The 16,900-nt window shown below is 35.7% G+C and overlaps 2 protein-coding genes across 2 annotated transcripts in view; both read left to right on the top strand.

The window, feature by feature from the left end:
• Positions 1–1,967, top strand: part of LOC135694073 (tubulin polyglutamylase TTLL5) — a 35,879-nt gene extending 33,912 nt beyond the window's left edge. The window contains exon 33 of the transcript XR_010517102.2: positions 1,297–1,967. The gene's annotated coding sequence lies outside the window, so the exon portion shown is untranslated. The remainder of the gene's footprint in view (positions 1–1,296) is intronic.
• A 6,192-nt stretch (positions 1,968–8,159) lies between these two features.
• Positions 8,160–16,900, top strand: part of LOC135694068 (uncharacterized) — a 28,354-nt gene continuing 19,613 nt past the window's right edge. The window contains exons 1-8 of the mRNA XM_065212729.2: positions 8,160–8,382; positions 8,864–8,939; positions 11,202–11,288; positions 11,939–12,055; positions 12,722–12,754; positions 13,779–13,843; positions 14,141–14,326; positions 16,411–16,483. Coding sequence (XP_065068801.2) covers positions 8,336–8,382; positions 8,864–8,939; positions 11,202–11,288; positions 11,939–12,055; positions 12,722–12,754; positions 13,779–13,843; positions 14,141–14,326; positions 16,411–16,483 — 684 coding nt within the window. The 5' untranslated portion in view covers positions 8,160–8,335. The remainder of the gene's footprint in view (positions 8,383–8,863; positions 8,940–11,201; positions 11,289–11,938; positions 12,056–12,721; positions 12,755–13,778; positions 13,844–14,140; positions 14,327–16,410; positions 16,484–16,900) is intronic.

The following is a 16,900-nucleotide window of genomic DNA, read 5'->3' as shown; positions in this document are numbered from 1 at the left end:
TCTCTCCCAATCCCGCAGCTTTCCTGCGTTTTGAATTGTTTTTCAAAAATAAACATATTTGCATCTGCGGGATATGAACAATCACGTCACGGAATGATAAACCATTATAATGACATTGAAGTTTGAAGCCTTTTAAAGACCCTGAGCGCACATTTCATAATATCCAGTCTTTGTGATTTAACCAGTACGAGCAATCCTATTCACGAAAGTAGAAATTGAGCAAAATATTTGCCAAAATTTCATAAGAATATTTTGAAGGTAGTCAGCTAATATTACGATATTTTATTCTGCTAACAAGAGCTGCCCTCGTAAATCAAGTCTTGGTTAATGCCCATAGCTTTTTCTACCTTCTTCGTGTGTCAAGTAGACCCTGACGACTAATGACGTCTCTTTGCAAGGCATCAAAGATTCCCATTATGAAGTTGTCACAATGTTTAGCAGAACTGCAATATTGACAGCGCAGTGCATTGGCTGGGTACTTACTGTATGTACGGACCCATTATTCCGCAAATGTCTGAAAAAATGTGACCCATCATTTCTCAAACATGATGAAAACTATACCCATAATTCCGCAAAGCAAATAAAATTTTTAATACACGTAAAGATCATTAAACAAATTGTGCATGTCCTTTGCCCCAACATCTCAATATTACACAGACTTCATAGTTTTATTTCTAATTGGTCATTCATTTTGTTAATGCTAAATATCCCTCCTAATAATTTTGCAATTTTTTCCCAAAATGGCACCCATGATTCTGCATGTTTCTTCAAATGGTACCCATAGTTCCGCACATATTTCAAAAACTGATACCGATAATTCTGCACTTTTCAGAAAAAGGTACCCCTAAATAATGGCAAGCCCCTTACCTTCAAACATGTTAAGGTACCCCCCCCCCCCATTCCCCGAGGGAGCAACTCGGCTCTATCCCAAATATGACACAATTTTCACAAGCAACACTAAAAATTTATCAATGGATCTTCAGTAGGGCCTAATTGGTAATGAAGCAACACATTCTGATTATAGTTTAAATCACTGAGGAAATTCAGATAATGAATATAATTTGATCAATTTGCCTGGGTATCGATTCCTTCCTATTTAAAATTATCTCCTCGAGTGTGGATTATGAATAGCAAGTCCTATTTGGAGATGACCTTTAGGCCAATTGAAATGATGCATTCAAAGAAGATTTTTTAGGGGGCTTCAACCAAGAGACCTTATTTACACGCCTCCCACTTAATTCATCCTAGCCACTAAACTGTGATCATTGCATAACCGTGATTCCTTTTTATTTCTAGATACCATATGCTCTGATGCTCTGATGCCATTCTGCGTCAACGTCTAAGGCAATCTTACATCGATCAAATGATCAAATAAAAGATTTGAAAATGATACTCATATCCCAAACTAAACCGGTACAGGACGATATCATTTCCCATGCCAACAAAAGAACGTCTACAAATTCTCAGTAGTGGAGGGGTAACGCGGCACATCGCAGTTATGATATTCAAATTGTTTGGGTTGCAGCGTTATACTACCTAACCAAACGAAATGTTGCGTTCTGCTTCTGAAATAAAAGTATCATACTGAATATCAGAACAATTTACGAAGCTATTTTTTGACATTATAGCAACTAAATTGATTAGACTATCAATATTTGTTTCACACAAGGTTTTGGTGTGTATGAAAGTGATTGAAGTCAAATGAAGACTGACTAATTGTTATTTAACATACGTACCCTTAAAATACGCAAATTTAGTGGTTATTGGGCAGAAACAAGTGGGACGAGTGAATATTGAAAAGCGCGCGGAAAAAATGGCTGATCCTCTTGCTTAATATTTTCATTTTATATCGCAAATTCTATCGATGCAAAATCATTAAGTGTGTGAATAAGATAAAGTATGATAATACCCACTCAGCCCGGGCTGACTTAAACCGGGCCCACTCAGCCTGGGCTGACTTAAACCCGGCCCACTCAGACCGGGCTGACTTAAACCGGGCCCACTCAGCCTGGACTGACTTAAACCCGGCCCGCTCAGCCCGGGCTGACTTAAACCGGGCCCACTCAGCCTGGGCTGACTTAAACCCGGCCCACTCAGCCCGGGCTGACTTAAACCGGGCCCACTCAGCCCGGGCTGACTCAACCCGGGCTCACTCAGCCCGGGCTGACTCAACCCGGGCCCACTCAGCCTGGGCTGACTCAACCCGGGCCCACTCAGCCTGGGCTGACTCAACCCGGGCCCACTCAGCCTGGGCTGACTCAGCCCGGGCCCACTCAGCCTGGGCTGACTCAAGTGAAATTTTTTCACTGCAGCAGCAAATTCTGGTCAAATCTAAAGAAATATTTAAATATTCAAAACAAAGTAACTCACGACTGAACGGTCCAAACAACATGATTTTTTCATTATAAACTAATTTAAAGATGAAGATTTCAATTCTGACAGTTTTTCAACTTTATTCGTTGACATCCTCAATCTTAGTAATTTTTGTTACTAAGACGTAAAAAACACTGCCAAATTCAGTGCAAATTCAAAGTGGATGCACATAACTACAGCTTGATGCTGGGCCAGTAATATTCCCTTTATGCCCTTCTTTACCAGAAAAAGAGATAACTTCCAAATTACGTATAATCCCAAAAATTTCAAACTTTCCAATTGAAAAGTGCGCACATAAAAGAGAGGGTGTTTTGAGAGTACCTAGGACCCAAAACCCGGAAAATAGTTATGAAAAACGGAAAACCCGGACTTGGAAATTGGAAAATCCTGAGACAAATATATATACTTTAACGTGATTCACCTTTTCCTGTGTTCTGCATTAAAAGACCTTCGTACCCGCAATTATTACCAGCAAAAATATGTGTCTGCAAGGCACAGGGTAGATCCTTGCCTTTTTTCTCCAAATGAAAATGTCATCAGTGTTTGCGGAAGAACAGAATTTTAAGGGAAATTTGTCGTAGATTGCGGAAATCTGGCAATTTCTCAACGGAACAAGGGAATTCTACACACTTGCCGGACGCAGATTTTCTCAAAATAATACACGGCTTGCAGAAATTTCAAAATATTTAGCAGGATTCTTAACCTGCTCCTTGTTGGAAAAGATTTCATCATCGCATGTTTTGATCTAGTTAATATATAAGTTATTTTTGAAAAAAGCAAACATTTAGTAAACTAAAGCTTTTCGTCTGACACTCTTCAGAGTTTAAAACGTGAGAACATAGATCGAAAACTCTACGCTAAGAAATATATATACCCAGTTGTGGATCGAAACTGGGTATATATATTTCTTAGCGTAGAGTTTTCGATTTATGTTCTGACGTTTTAAACTCTGAAGAGTGTCAGACGAAAAGCTTTAGTTTACTAAATGTTTGCTTTTTTCAAAGCTATTTACAAGTTTTGTACCACCAAAAGATTGTTTGCATATAAGTTATTCATAAATAAACTTATATACATTCAGAGGTGGCACCAGAAATCTTTCGACAGAGGGGCTGGAGTTTCCAACAGGAGGGGGGGGGCTAAATTGACTATAATATGCAGTTTTCGTACGTTATTTTGTCAAATTTGCTCCGACAATAACCTAAAATGCTCTTCCGATAGGGGGCTAGATGCTTCCGATGGAGGGACTGTAGCGCCCTAGCCCTCCCCTGGCGCCACCACTGTATTCATTCTATTGCCCAGTTGGCCCCTATCTGCTATTGTTGACCAGAAAGTACTTATTTCCACATTGTAAGGGCATGTATGTTGAATAAAAGTTGTTCAACACGAAACTGTCCTTCAGAATATGTACATATAATGTGGTTTTAGCGACATCAAAATTTGAACCCCTGCTGATCAGTGCGCCATATGGGATTTGCCCAAATAAGGAATTCCCAATGTCCATTTGATGGGGCCTTTTTTCTGGTTATTCCCAGTATCGTATGGAACCTATATACCAAAATTTGGAACCTACAGCTTTTTATTATTTTTGTCCGGGTAAAATCGTAATTCCGCCACACTATGCACACATGGCACCCATACTTGAGATATAATGTGTTTATCATACTAAATATTTGAGGCTCATAAACATCAATACACCCTGGAAATAAAACAGATTTCTTGTTATTCTGTTCATAAAATTAATTATGTGATATCATGAACTTCTTGCCATTGAAGGTATCATTTCAGTGTTAGATACAAATCAATGGTCATCAGAGATACAAATGTTTTAAGGAAATCCATGATTGTGCCAAGGTTCGAGGAGGCAAGGCTCGTGTTTCAACAAGAATATGTAAAATATATCCCTGTTGATGGTACAACCATTGTCTTTAAATATATAATGGCTCTTTAGGGCTATGGACAAGAATAAAATGAACCTCTATCCAAAGGAAACCTCTTTGCAACGGACAATTACACTGGTCAGAACCGTATCCGTTATCGTTATATGGAGGCTCCACTGTCTGCCTAAAAATCCTATCGTTGTAAAATGACTACTTGAATCATATGACCTTGACAGTGCTATTGCTGCTTAAACCCAAGGTTGAATAAATTACTTTGTGTTATACGAATTGGATATATGAACCATCTCGTGACGTTAAAAGCAAGTACGAAAGATGATGCATTAGTATTGAATGTGCAGACTTGTTCTCTACCCTTTAGACAAAGTATGCTACCCGATATACCTCAGTATACTGTTACTTCGATATGGGTTGAGCTAGGGGCGCCGGAAGCACGGGGGCAGCGGGGGCAGCCCCCATTGGAATTCAATAAATTTTTGTTTAGTAATTATCATTGAAAAATGAAAACACATTAATAATTAGTGTAAGATAATCCAAAACATGGCTAAAAAACATCAACAAATAAAATTTGTTACTTCTTAGTACTACAGTGCATGACTTGAAAGTTAAAATATTTTAAACACAGTCTAAAGAATCCTGAAAGTTTAAGATCACACACTAAAGCTGTTAATATCATAAAAAAACATAAAAATAAAGGTGGCGGTTGGCAGGCCATGTGGGCCAAATGGAAGCAAGAACGTGGACTAAGAAGATCACTGACAGGATACCAATTTCTATGAAAAGAGAATGCGAAAAGCTAAAGAGGGACAAAAGGATGATCTGTAAAACATTGCATAGATCGCTAGGATGAGAGTTGTACAAAGCAGAAAGAAAGCAAGGAGTTTGTTGACTTAATGGGCCTATAGTAGCCTAACAGCTTTTGGTGATGATGTTGCCTTATAAACTTGCTTATACTGTAACCATTTTTAAATGCATAAATTTTCAGTGCAAAGATACATTAAAAAGCATAAAACATTTCATATTTCTAAAAAATGTAATGAAGCGCTGTTTTTGTTTTTCATTTTGCGTTATCCTCCCTAAAAGTTTTCGGGTACACCACTGGTGGAAATGACAGCCCATATAAATCATCTTTTTGCAAGATTGACACACGAGCATAGTTAAAACAAAGTAGTTAATATAATAAGGCTATCAAGTTTTTCACAGATTGGAATAGAAAATGTATTAGCTAAAAGTCTTATAACTTTAACATGAATTTTGATTCATATAATCTACATACATTCCCTATACGATTTTTTCTTCAATTTTACCTGCATACTGCATAATATCAATTTCATTGTTCTGCTTTAAATCGTCTTCAATTATATGAGCAAAACACAACTGCGAAGAAATTGGAACTAAACTCTCAAATTAAATGTCAGAAGTAGTCATGCAGATGTCATGCTATTTTCTTCTTTGGTTTTGTGGATTTGTCTGCTTATCCAAGTTGAAGTCATAGGTTCACTATACTTCATGGAAACTTGGGGAATTATAGATAAAATCATGATTTGTAAATAGGCCGATTGTTCTTCCATGTATTCGCATACAAATTTTAAGGATAAGCCACATCGTCTTAAGTTTCTAGGTTCACTGAGAACCTTTTTGTTTATGTTACCTTTTGGGCTGAGTTATCTAAAGATGGTCGGCGTTATCTGCGTAGAGTACCATTTTTCTCTTTCATTTTGCCTCAGTATGATGTGTTTGTAGAGATTATCAATGAAAGTCTTAGAGAAAAAGCAGCTGATAGCCATTTCAATTTGTTAAAAGGATTAGCTAACTGGCTTAGATAGGCCCACTTTATCAACCATGTCCTAAACATCTTAGGCCCATTAAACCCGTCCTATTTGCGTTTTCCTAGTCATTTAATCAAGCGTTGATATATTTTCAAAAGCGGATTTTTAAATTAAAAAATCCCAATTTCATAAGCAGAATCCGCAAAACTTGTATCTTGAATTAGGTTAGCTGTCGAAAAGGATTTTAGGTAACAGTAGTAATTGAAAAGTTATAGAGACATAAAGTTCCTTGTAACATAATTTGAATACTTTGTTTTTGTAAACCATATGAGAAGCAACAAAGCAAGCCCATATAGCAAAAAAAACAAACATAAACATTAGAACAGAATAACTCTTGCTGAAAGGATATGAGTGAAAGAGCAGGTCTAAAAACTGGCATTCTCGTAGGAGCCACTTGATAGGGGGCAGAGGAGGTAAGTGCTTCCTTCCCCTTGTTATCTGTGGGTTGAGCTTAGACTATTTTGTTACTATTGTGAATCCTTATATTCTAACTGGTAAAAGAAAGAACTCAAATTTCGTACATTTCAGCTTTGCAAAATGTTGCAAATAAGCAAACATTTTTTAACTCTATAATATAATCGTTTTTTACAGCCTGATGAGCCCTGCCAATGCAAAAGATGCTTTTTCGGAATTGTAACTTTGCCCGCCTGCCCACAGGCAAATCTAGACTACAGCAACCTATGCAGAAGCATAAGTCAGACTTTTACAACATCAATATAAAATTGACACTATCAAAATCATTAATGAATAGTTTCTTTGGCAACCTCCTCCTTAGATCTGTCCTCGTTAATACAAACAACATGCAGGAGACAGGGCATATATTTTGCTGACTATCTTTTGGCCCATGCACAGATTAGTCGAGTTGCGATTCTAGGCATTTATCTGGTCCGTATTTTCTGAATCCAGAAACTTGTTTGTCCCTCGAGAGCTAATCATCACTTGTTCGACCTATGCAAACGTCTTGTAAGCCAATCTTAGTGTACTTCACCTCTGCAATCTTTGGCGCGAGCATAGGTCAGATTTTATTTATCAAATCAGAAGTCGAGATTGCCTCTGCAGCGGTACAGCCAACCAATAGGAATCAGAGTTGACCTATGAAATTGATTACAGTGGGCCTATGCAATTGTTTGTTGCAACCAACCAATGAGAATGGACTACCACTGCTTCACCCCCGCAAAGGAACTTCAAGCTGAATCAGTCAATATTGGAGTGACTGCTCTGTAGTGTTGTGGTAAGACTGCTGCGTTCGGAAGGTGGGTCGCCTTGGTTCGAATCCTACCAGGGTCGATCTACATTACTGCTTTCTCAGGTAAATTTAGTCTTCTCTTTCCGAGTCGTTTCCTTAGAATACTTTTTTGGAACCCCATATTCAATATCAGTGATACTGATTTTATTTAGAGAAATTTGGACGTTTCCAGAACAAAAGGGCGTGGCTTCTCTTTCTGACAGCCTTTGCATATCAGCAGTCAGAATCCAGGCTGGATCCGCGCCTGTGCACCACAGAACAAAAGACACGGCAGTCCGAGGGGTGTACAGATCTTCAAGGCTTTATGTTGTCTCAATGCTTTAATCATTAAATGCTTGTTGCAATTCTTTGTAAATAATATCCTGATAGACTTCATTTTGTTTTCGGATGTTGATAGTGTAATTGCTGTTTGATACCTATGTTCTATGATAATAGAGTTCTTGATGCCAACGGTGGAAGCCATGCCAATAGTGGAAGCATCAAAATGATTGTGTCAGCCTAAATACGAGACAGTCGCTAGCAAAAAGTATACCCTATAAAGTTTTGCACATATTGGCAGCACATAACCACTCTCAAGTTGGACCATTGTTGTTTTGAACTCCAAATTCGTCAATATAACATTCTACAAAATATTTTCTTAACATCAACTTCGGCTATATTAAGCTCCCTTTAAACCATTGCCAACTTGCCGAGAAAGAAGAACGTTTAGAAAGAAACTTCGAGGCACGCATAGCTGATTGTATGCCCTGCATTGTTGGTTTCAGTCTGCAATGACGTTTCAACACAGCTGCCCTAGATGCCTCTTCCCAGACTCCCAAGAGTTGGAGGCGAAGGTCATTTGCATATTTACGTGTAGTAAATTTTGCTGGCGATGCGATGTGGGCGAGGAAAACTTAATTTTTGAGGTTTCAAAATCTCACTTTGACGCATTTGATTTCAAAGTAGACGAACTCCTAGCTCAACTGACGTTAAGAGGAGACATTCTGCTAAGAATGGCATCAGTTAAAGTTGCTGTAAGGGTTCGGCCATTGAATAAGAGGTAAGGGGCCTAGCTGTTTTTAATGTATACACTGTGGTACGGAAAGGGAAGTAACGTTTCCTTGGCAAATCTTAGTCGGCCTATCACCAGTTCTGCTCATTTAATGATTTTAAAATGAAATACTAAGTGAAGGCTTGTCGTTCGTAATGAATCGTATCATCAATTTTGGTGATGAAATGAGTAGAATGTTGCTCTAATTTTTCTTTTAGGCTTTGGGTTAACTTGTCTAAGGAGGTTTTTTCTCTCGAATTACGAGCAGTGTTAATAATTTTCTTGGGAAAAACAAGAATACCAAGTATGAAAATCCTTTTTTGCTGCTACCTGCTCATGGCTAGAAGTGCTCATAATAGGTTAGTCCATAATATACCCACCTGACAGGAAATTTATGGATTTTATCCTTCCTCTACTTTATCTAGAGCTTAAAGCCCTCTTGTGATCATAACAAACATGTTGCTATGAAATTCAAGCACATTCTTTTTAGGGAAATTGACTTGGAATCTGATGTCATAATCCAGATGGACAGCAATGGAAAGAAAACCTCAATAATCAACCCCAATGTGAGTCATAGTGTCATCTGTTGTCATAAGATACCAGTAAACTGATAAAAATTTTATTAATGGGAACTTGCCATCCAAAAAACTGAATTTTACAAAGAGTTACATCAGAAGTACATTATTTTTTTTCTTCAACGTATTATGCAACAAATACCTATTTATGTTCCTCTTTTCTTCCATTTTGAAATTTGCTTTTCTGTTTCCAAACCACAGGAATATATAACTTCACCCAAATATAGTCTTTGCTCTGTATTCAAACATTTAGCTAATTCTGAGGAAGTACTATAATATAGATTTTCAGAAATCATATAGATTTGTCACATAATTTACAGTAAAATGCTATCAAGGCTCATCAGTCCCTAATCAAGGTTTTTGAGGTGTCAACTGTTAGTTGATCATGCACAGAAGTCGTTAAAAATTGTTAACCTTTTGTAAGCAATAAAGATTCTCTTATATTCCTAGATTTATTATCTGTGAAGATTCTACTATCACCCTGAGATTAAAAATATATCCTTTTGTTTCTTTTTTAATATCGTACATAAGTTTTGTGGAGATATTGTCCTTTTATTTTGCAAAATTTCCTAGGGGAAGCTACCTTGCACCATACATACTTAAATTCCTTTAATAAATCTTCCCTGTGATAATTTTTAAGCAATGTATAGGTCTATGTTCTATTTTCTTGAAAACTCCCATAGATCAGCCGACATGGGACATGCTTGAACTCTTATATAAGTAAAATCGAAAAGCATTTTTCGCTTTAAGGATGATCTGAATGTTATATCTGGTTGCAGATAGAGCCATAGGGTTCTGATCAAAGTAAATGCTGATTTCCACTCAGTGCTTTTAGTCATGTACTCACATAACTTCAATCATATAACTTCATATGCGCTTGATTTACCAAAGTCAAAGATGGCTGAAATAAAAAACCGGCTCTTGATTGATTTCAACAGGCTGATATGTCTGCATTTAAGATGGAATCAAATGAATGCAAAATATAGAAAAAGGTTTTGTGTTAGAAGCTTTACTGAAATGAAAAAAAGTGAATTTCACTTGCTTTGTAAAAGACATGAAAATTATTGACCAGGAATACTTTTTAAAACTCTTTCATATGAGTACAAGGACATTTGAAATGTTGCTGTCTTGGGTGGCTCCATATATCCGCAAAAATTCCTTCACAAGAAGCATGGCTTCCCAAGCAGAAAGTCTTTCCATGATCCTCTGATATCTATGCACTGGAGATGCACAAATAACATTGGTTTCTTCTTGAGTGAATAAAGCATCATTTGCCACATCTCTGTGCTAAGAACTGCAGGATTGGCTGTAGTAAAAAGTTGTAATTTGCGTTGTCATGTTGATTGTCATCTGACAACTTAATTTGGTTTTTGTGTTGGATCGTCTTGGTGTGGGTTTTGAGAATTTTGATTGGCTAGTAATAATTATGTCAGGCGATTGATCACAAAACGTAGGATGGACTTCTTCTTTTTTGTGTGATCGTGCGCATCAACTGAGTGCAAAAAATATCATAGGACGCATGCCCAACTATGTAAGCGATCACAAAAAGTCACATGTGCAGCAAAATGCATTGAATGGGAATCAGCCTTAAAGAGTACAGTAAACATTACAAAAAACACCAGTCACAAAAAAACACCGGGTGCAAATTACACCAGTGACATTTGAGGCTGATCTGAACTTTTTCAATATGTATAGAAGTAAAAAGATCACTTTGCTCTCAAACAGACTGTTTGTTAATGTCTGTAACTCTCTTCCTGTCTTCAATTTGTGAATGTCCTTGGCTGTGTCTTTTATTTGGGTTTGTGATTTCATTGGTTGGAAAAAATTGTGATATTAAGAAATTGGATAATTTAATTTATGGTATCAGCCATGAAAATATATTGTGTTTAAGAACAAGATTTTTTCTGTAAAAAATTGAAAAAGTGTGTTTTTGTAATTGATTCTTGCTTTGGTAGTTTTGCCATTGAAGAGATAGTGAAAAAAAATATTATACATGACCCTTGTAAATATAGAGAATGATTTATCTCCTTTTGTATGTTATAAGAATGGATTTATTAAAAATAGTACTTGCTGTATTGATTTCCTCTTTTTGTTAGTATATAAATGTGTATATATTAACTTTAATGCTAAAATGATTTCTTATCTTGTAACAAAATGGCTGAAAGCCAAAGTTTCTCTATTGCCATGCTCATTGCTACTTGATATAAGACACAGTGAATTGGTCATTCATTGCTTTTTCTTTGTATCTTGTAGGTTCCGAATGATGTGAAGGATTTCAGCTATGACCATTCATACTGGTCGTCAGATAGTCGTGATAGGCATTTTGCAACACAGGAGCAGGTGAAATTGCTATTTTCATTTACAATCTTGTTTCCTGCTTCCTAAAGAAATGATATTGAGTATGCTCAAAGCAATTTCACAAAAGAAATTGATCTTTACATCATCCATTATTAATGCACTCCCATCTATGTCAGTTAAGCTATTTAAGGCATTGAAGTTTTAAACCAATGTAGGAACAGCAATTAATTGTCTTGTTTGTTGATTATATCAATTTTGCAAGGCTACCATAAATAGTCTAAACAATTTTTCTGTCTGTGTAATTCCTTTGATTTTATTGCATCATCTCTCATTCTTTTGCTATGTGTGTGCTTTGTGATGTAAGCTAAATGGTGTTTACAATCATTTGTTATAGCTCCTAGTAGGTCCTTCCTTTGTTTTAAGATTGATTGTGCAACCATGTATTCACAAATTTAGTAGATTGAGGTGAAATCAATTATTGTTTTATTACTAATGTCTAATAAATATATTTGTTTTATGGAAATATCCTGTTGGAAATTTTGTCTCTTCCATACCCTTCTCTCTTTGCAAAAAGAACCATTGTAACACTCTCATGTTGAAATTTTGCGTTAAAAATGCTGAACATTCTTCAAAATTTATTTTTTAATCCAACCTTGTATTGGTATTTAAGAGTTATGTTTTTATGGTTTTAGGTATTTTCTGATTTGGGGAAGGATGTGATTGGTGCTGCATTTGAAGGCTATAATGCTTGCATATTTGCCTATGGCCAGACTGGAGCAGGAAAGAGTTATACGATGATGGGAGCTCAGGTAAATTTTAAAGCCTGTATAACTTCAAGGAAAAAGAACAGACTTAAAGAAGCATATGCCAAAAAAATTGACAGAATGTCCACCAAATTCCCAGAATCATTTAGTGAAAATAATGATAACTAGTTGATGGGATAGTTTAAGCCAATGAAAAACAGTATAATATAACTAGAGATTGACTCACAGAACAGACTACCATGAAATCATTGTATTGAATGTTAAACAGTCATGGTCTATGTATGATAAAAATATTTTTGTACAGATTTCAATTTCAGTGTTTAATTCTGATTTGTGCTAATTGCTTCAAATTCTTATCGTAGTAATGAAAAAATACTAATTTCTCCGAAGCAAAAATATTTTCTTTGAAAAGTCATGGGAAGTACAAGAAAACTTTCTTGATTATATTGTGCTTATGTGTGCTGAAAATCATTGGAATATCTTAATCAATTGTCTACATTGCAGATAACTTTAAGACAAAAATTTTGGCACATTATTATGGCATTTAGTTATATGGTGGTTTGATAATAAAACTCTTCTGGGCTTCTTATGAAAATCATAATCTAGAAAATCAGGGTACTCGTTAGTACAATTGTTTGTGTTGTATTTCTGTTATCTTATACCATTTGACACATTTCTTTAAAGGATCAACAAAAACTTTTTCTGTTTCAGGAGAGTCTTGGTCTAATTCCAAGGATATGTGAGGTTTGAAACATTATTTTGCCCTGAGTTTCTTTCATAAAGGCTAAATGGGTTTGATTCTGACACGATGTGGAAGTTTTTTTAGTACTTTGCCTCAATCTCGTTGTCAATTTCATTTTTCTTTGGGCAAAGCAAGACAAGGCAAAACATGTCCATTGTCAGATAGACTTTGGCCTGAAAAGATTAATGTGAAAGCAGCCAAAATCATAAAGGTCAAAATTAAAGGGCATCCAACAAAGTTATTGCTCTATTGTTTCAGCTGCATTTATGCCAGTCCGAAGAGCGAAATTCGAAGAAACTGTTCCATTTCTAATGTTACAGCCATACAGTTGACATCTCCTTTCTCGACTGCCTGCTAACATTTTGCTTCATTTCCCTTCGTTTTGCTATATGGGCTTATATGAAAACCATTCTCTATTTTGACTGCCCGTTATTTCTTGCATTTTCAGTCTCGTACGATTTTCTTCAATTTCTCAGGATACGATTTTGAAATGCCATTGGCAAGGTGGTTTCTCAAAACTGCCTGTTTTTAAAGCAAAGACATTGCTGCATCGGCATTATCTTATGCTCAACGATATTGTTAAATTAGGAGTAATCCCGAAACGAAAACATATGACCCTGGAATCATATTTTGTATATTATTCAGTTTTTAATTAAATTGGGCATTAATTACCTTGTATTTCAGTAAAAGCATATCAGTTTTTGTATTTTGATAGGGCATCCATGATTTTGAACAATCCCTGATTCGAACAAATTCAGTATCCAATGAGATTTCAATTAGCAGATGTTAGCTGTCAATAGACACCTTTTATGTACCTTCACCATAGGCCTTAATACATATAATTGCAATCCTATATGTAAAACGAGTTGAAAACAATATTTAGTCCAATATTCACTACCAATATTCAGGTCCAATACTCATGTCTAATAATCACGTCCCAAGTTCTTATCAAACATTCACGTCCAAAATTTATGTCCAACGATGTTAAAAGATGGCGTTGTTATTATTATTTTCATTCATATGCAGGGTATGTACGAGAGAATGTCCAAAGATCAAGCTGAAAACAAAATTGAATTCAAGAGTGAAGTGAGGTGAGTTAATAAAATTGTTTACCGAGAGATGTTTCATGGACTATGACGTTAAGAATTTATTTAGTATTCAAGTGAAAGCTAATATATATATGAAACGAAAACACGAAAAGCTTTGTCGAATTTTTTTCGCTCTTTTATGCATACGTGTTTTTGCTTTATCCGTTCATTGTTTGGGAGAATTTACAAGCCACCTTGAATATATTTTGAATCTAGCTTTGTTTCGACGTAGCACTTTTATAGTTAACTACTCACAGCCATTATTTAAAATGTTTTAATTCATTTAACATTGTTTTTAAGTTTCATCGAAATATACAACGAAAGAGTGAGAGACCTTCTACGGGCGTCACCCAAGAAGGGTGACGTGTACAATTTGAAGGTAAGGGAACATCCAAAGGAAGGGCCGTATGTTCAAGATCTGACGAAACACATTGTTACAAAGTACAGTGATATAGAGAAGCTAATGGATATTGGAAATGATAACCGGTAAGATGGACTTTTCTCATCGTATTTAGTATAGACCATGCAAAAGTAGACTAGTACTAAAATTTGGTTCATTGAAGATCTTTTTTATGATTTTTAACTTTGGACCACTTAACTTGGGAAGGAGACCATAAAATACCTCCAAACGTTCAAAACCGGTTTAACCTGTTGCAAATTGACTAAAGTTTAACAAATTGAAGAACCGAGTTTGCTAAAGGATTAGTGTTATTTTAGCCTTGCTAATAGATTTTTTAACCAAGACTAAATGACGGTACCCTGGGTGCCAGAGCCTAAGAGAGTCAAAGGATGAAAAAAGGGGAACCCAGGGTAAAATGACAGCTGCTTGATCAGGCAAGAACATGTGCTCACGTTGCTACTATACCTCAACCAATTTTTAACATATATAGATCCAAATTTGCACATTTAGAGGTATTAGATAATTCTCGTTCAGGTTATTTGGTTTAAATTCCAAAATTGTAAAAATATATTTTTATGACGTCATAACTCTACTGCTTTCGCCTTTTGTAGAGAACTACGGGTTTTGAGATAATTTTTCACATAAATGTTCGAGTGTTCTACTCTTTTCTTTGGTTGTCTAAAAATTTTTCTGAGAAAAATGCTTTATATGTTTTGTCGAATACATTTTTCTACCGACTAGTATTGAAACTTTTATCTATCGACTAGTATTCAAATTGATTAAGAGATTTTGTATACCAGATGTTCTTTAAAGTTCAGAAAGCCAGAAATTATTTCTGAATCAGCAAACTATTTTCGGTCCTTTTATCAAAAATAACTATGCTTAGTTTTGTATTTCTTGTCTAAACTTATTATTCATGAAGAAGAAAGAAAGCTGGAAACATGTGTCAATACGTTTTAGCAAATGTGCTCAAGCAATTATGCTATTTTTAAAGTTAAATCTGTCAGCAATACTGTTTTAATAATTTGACCCAAGTTTGAGAGACTCTGTTACAAAAGGAGAGAGCGCAATTGATGTTTAAAATGTGTTGTTAGCATGCAGCTGCTCGAATTCAACGGGGATTTTTAAAACATCATTTATTCACAACGAAAAAAGTAAGATCGAATCTGAAATATGGTGTTTCGCTGAAAAGTGTGTGTTGCCCTGTTTATATTTATCATAATGATCAATGTACAACCCACGAAGTACATGTTTTTGACCTATATTTTTATCGAGTTTCATTTTCTCTATTTATGTTCAACACAGTCTTTGCTTTTGAGCGTAGCAAGTGCAATCTATATCATGGTTAAGCTCACAAACAAAAAAAAGTTAAAGAAAAAACTTTTATATTATCATGACATGTAGCTCTACTTAAACATCATCAAGCTCTGCATGACAGAGTAGTAAAGCAGACACTTTCATTTATATGTATATAAATGTATGTATATATTACACTTTGATGTCAAGAACAGGATGCTTCTAAGTTGCTACTCCCAGTTTACTACCCCCGCTTAATGAGATAATTAGTCAATTGTTCAACTTTTTGTATATATATATATATATATATATATAAATATATATGAGTTTAGAATTAACGGTAAATATACGGGAACAGACATCTAATTCATAGTGAGTAGAGTTTCGTTGTATCTGTGAAGAAGGCTTTTCAAGCTAGCTCAATGTACATAATATATAACGTTTTGGTGTCTAGAACAGGCTAGCCTGTGTCCCAGACCCCTAACTTTAAAGTAGAGAGGTCTGGGACACAGGCTAGAACAGGCCGTTTCTAAGTTGCTACTCCGAGTTCCACGCTTAACATTAATTATTAGCACATGCTGATCGCATTAAGCGTGAAATTCGAAGTAGCAACTTATAATCGACCTGTTCTATACGCCAGAAGGATTCACAGCTTGGCCTATACGGCATTGGGTATGACAGACCGTTAAACAGTAATTGTCATTATGTAGTATAAAACAAACATTTTTTGTATAGGGAAATTTATTCTGCAATCGTTTGATCACAGCATTGGCTGGAAGCCTTTTAGATATTAGCAATATATCAGTGGAGAATTTACTAGAGGTATAGATTTAAAGTGGTGCTTCAAGTTGTCATGCTTTATACCTATTTGCAGGACAACTGCGTCTACAAATATGAACGACACGAGCAGTAGGTCGCATGCCATATTTACACTAAATTTTACTCAGGTGAGTACCTTAAGTATTTTTTTATTGGTCGGCAAGCATCTCAGAATTTTCTTATGAAAAGCCTGCTAAGCCTTAAACAAGAAACTGCAAATCAGTTCAGTTCTAAGTTCATATAAAGATAATGGTCTAAATTGTTATTTTTGTTCGTATACTGCTAATGACTATTTGCCAACACTGTCCATTAAGTCTTCGGATTTTATCGGAATTGATACAGTCATTTCACAGTCTAGTTGGGTAATCATTTTACAACGAAGAGAGCTACTACTAAACTCTGTGAAGAGTTTGCTTTGCACGAAAATTACAACAGCTTATATCACGCTTATACCCGTGTTGTATATCGTAGTTTCGTTTGCATATAGCCGTTAGCTATAATATTGTTCATACAGTTAACTATAATATAGTAAGTTAATGATTCAA

This window comes from Rhopilema esculentum, chromosome 10 (assembly GCF_057945365.1).
Source record: "Rhopilema esculentum isolate cy_ngs chromosome 10, ASM5794536v1, whole genome shotgun sequence".
Lineage (NCBI taxonomy): Eukaryota > Metazoa > Cnidaria > Scyphozoa > Rhizostomeae > Rhizostomatidae > Rhopilema > Rhopilema esculentum.
This window is presented reverse-complemented; position numbering and strand designations above follow the sequence as displayed.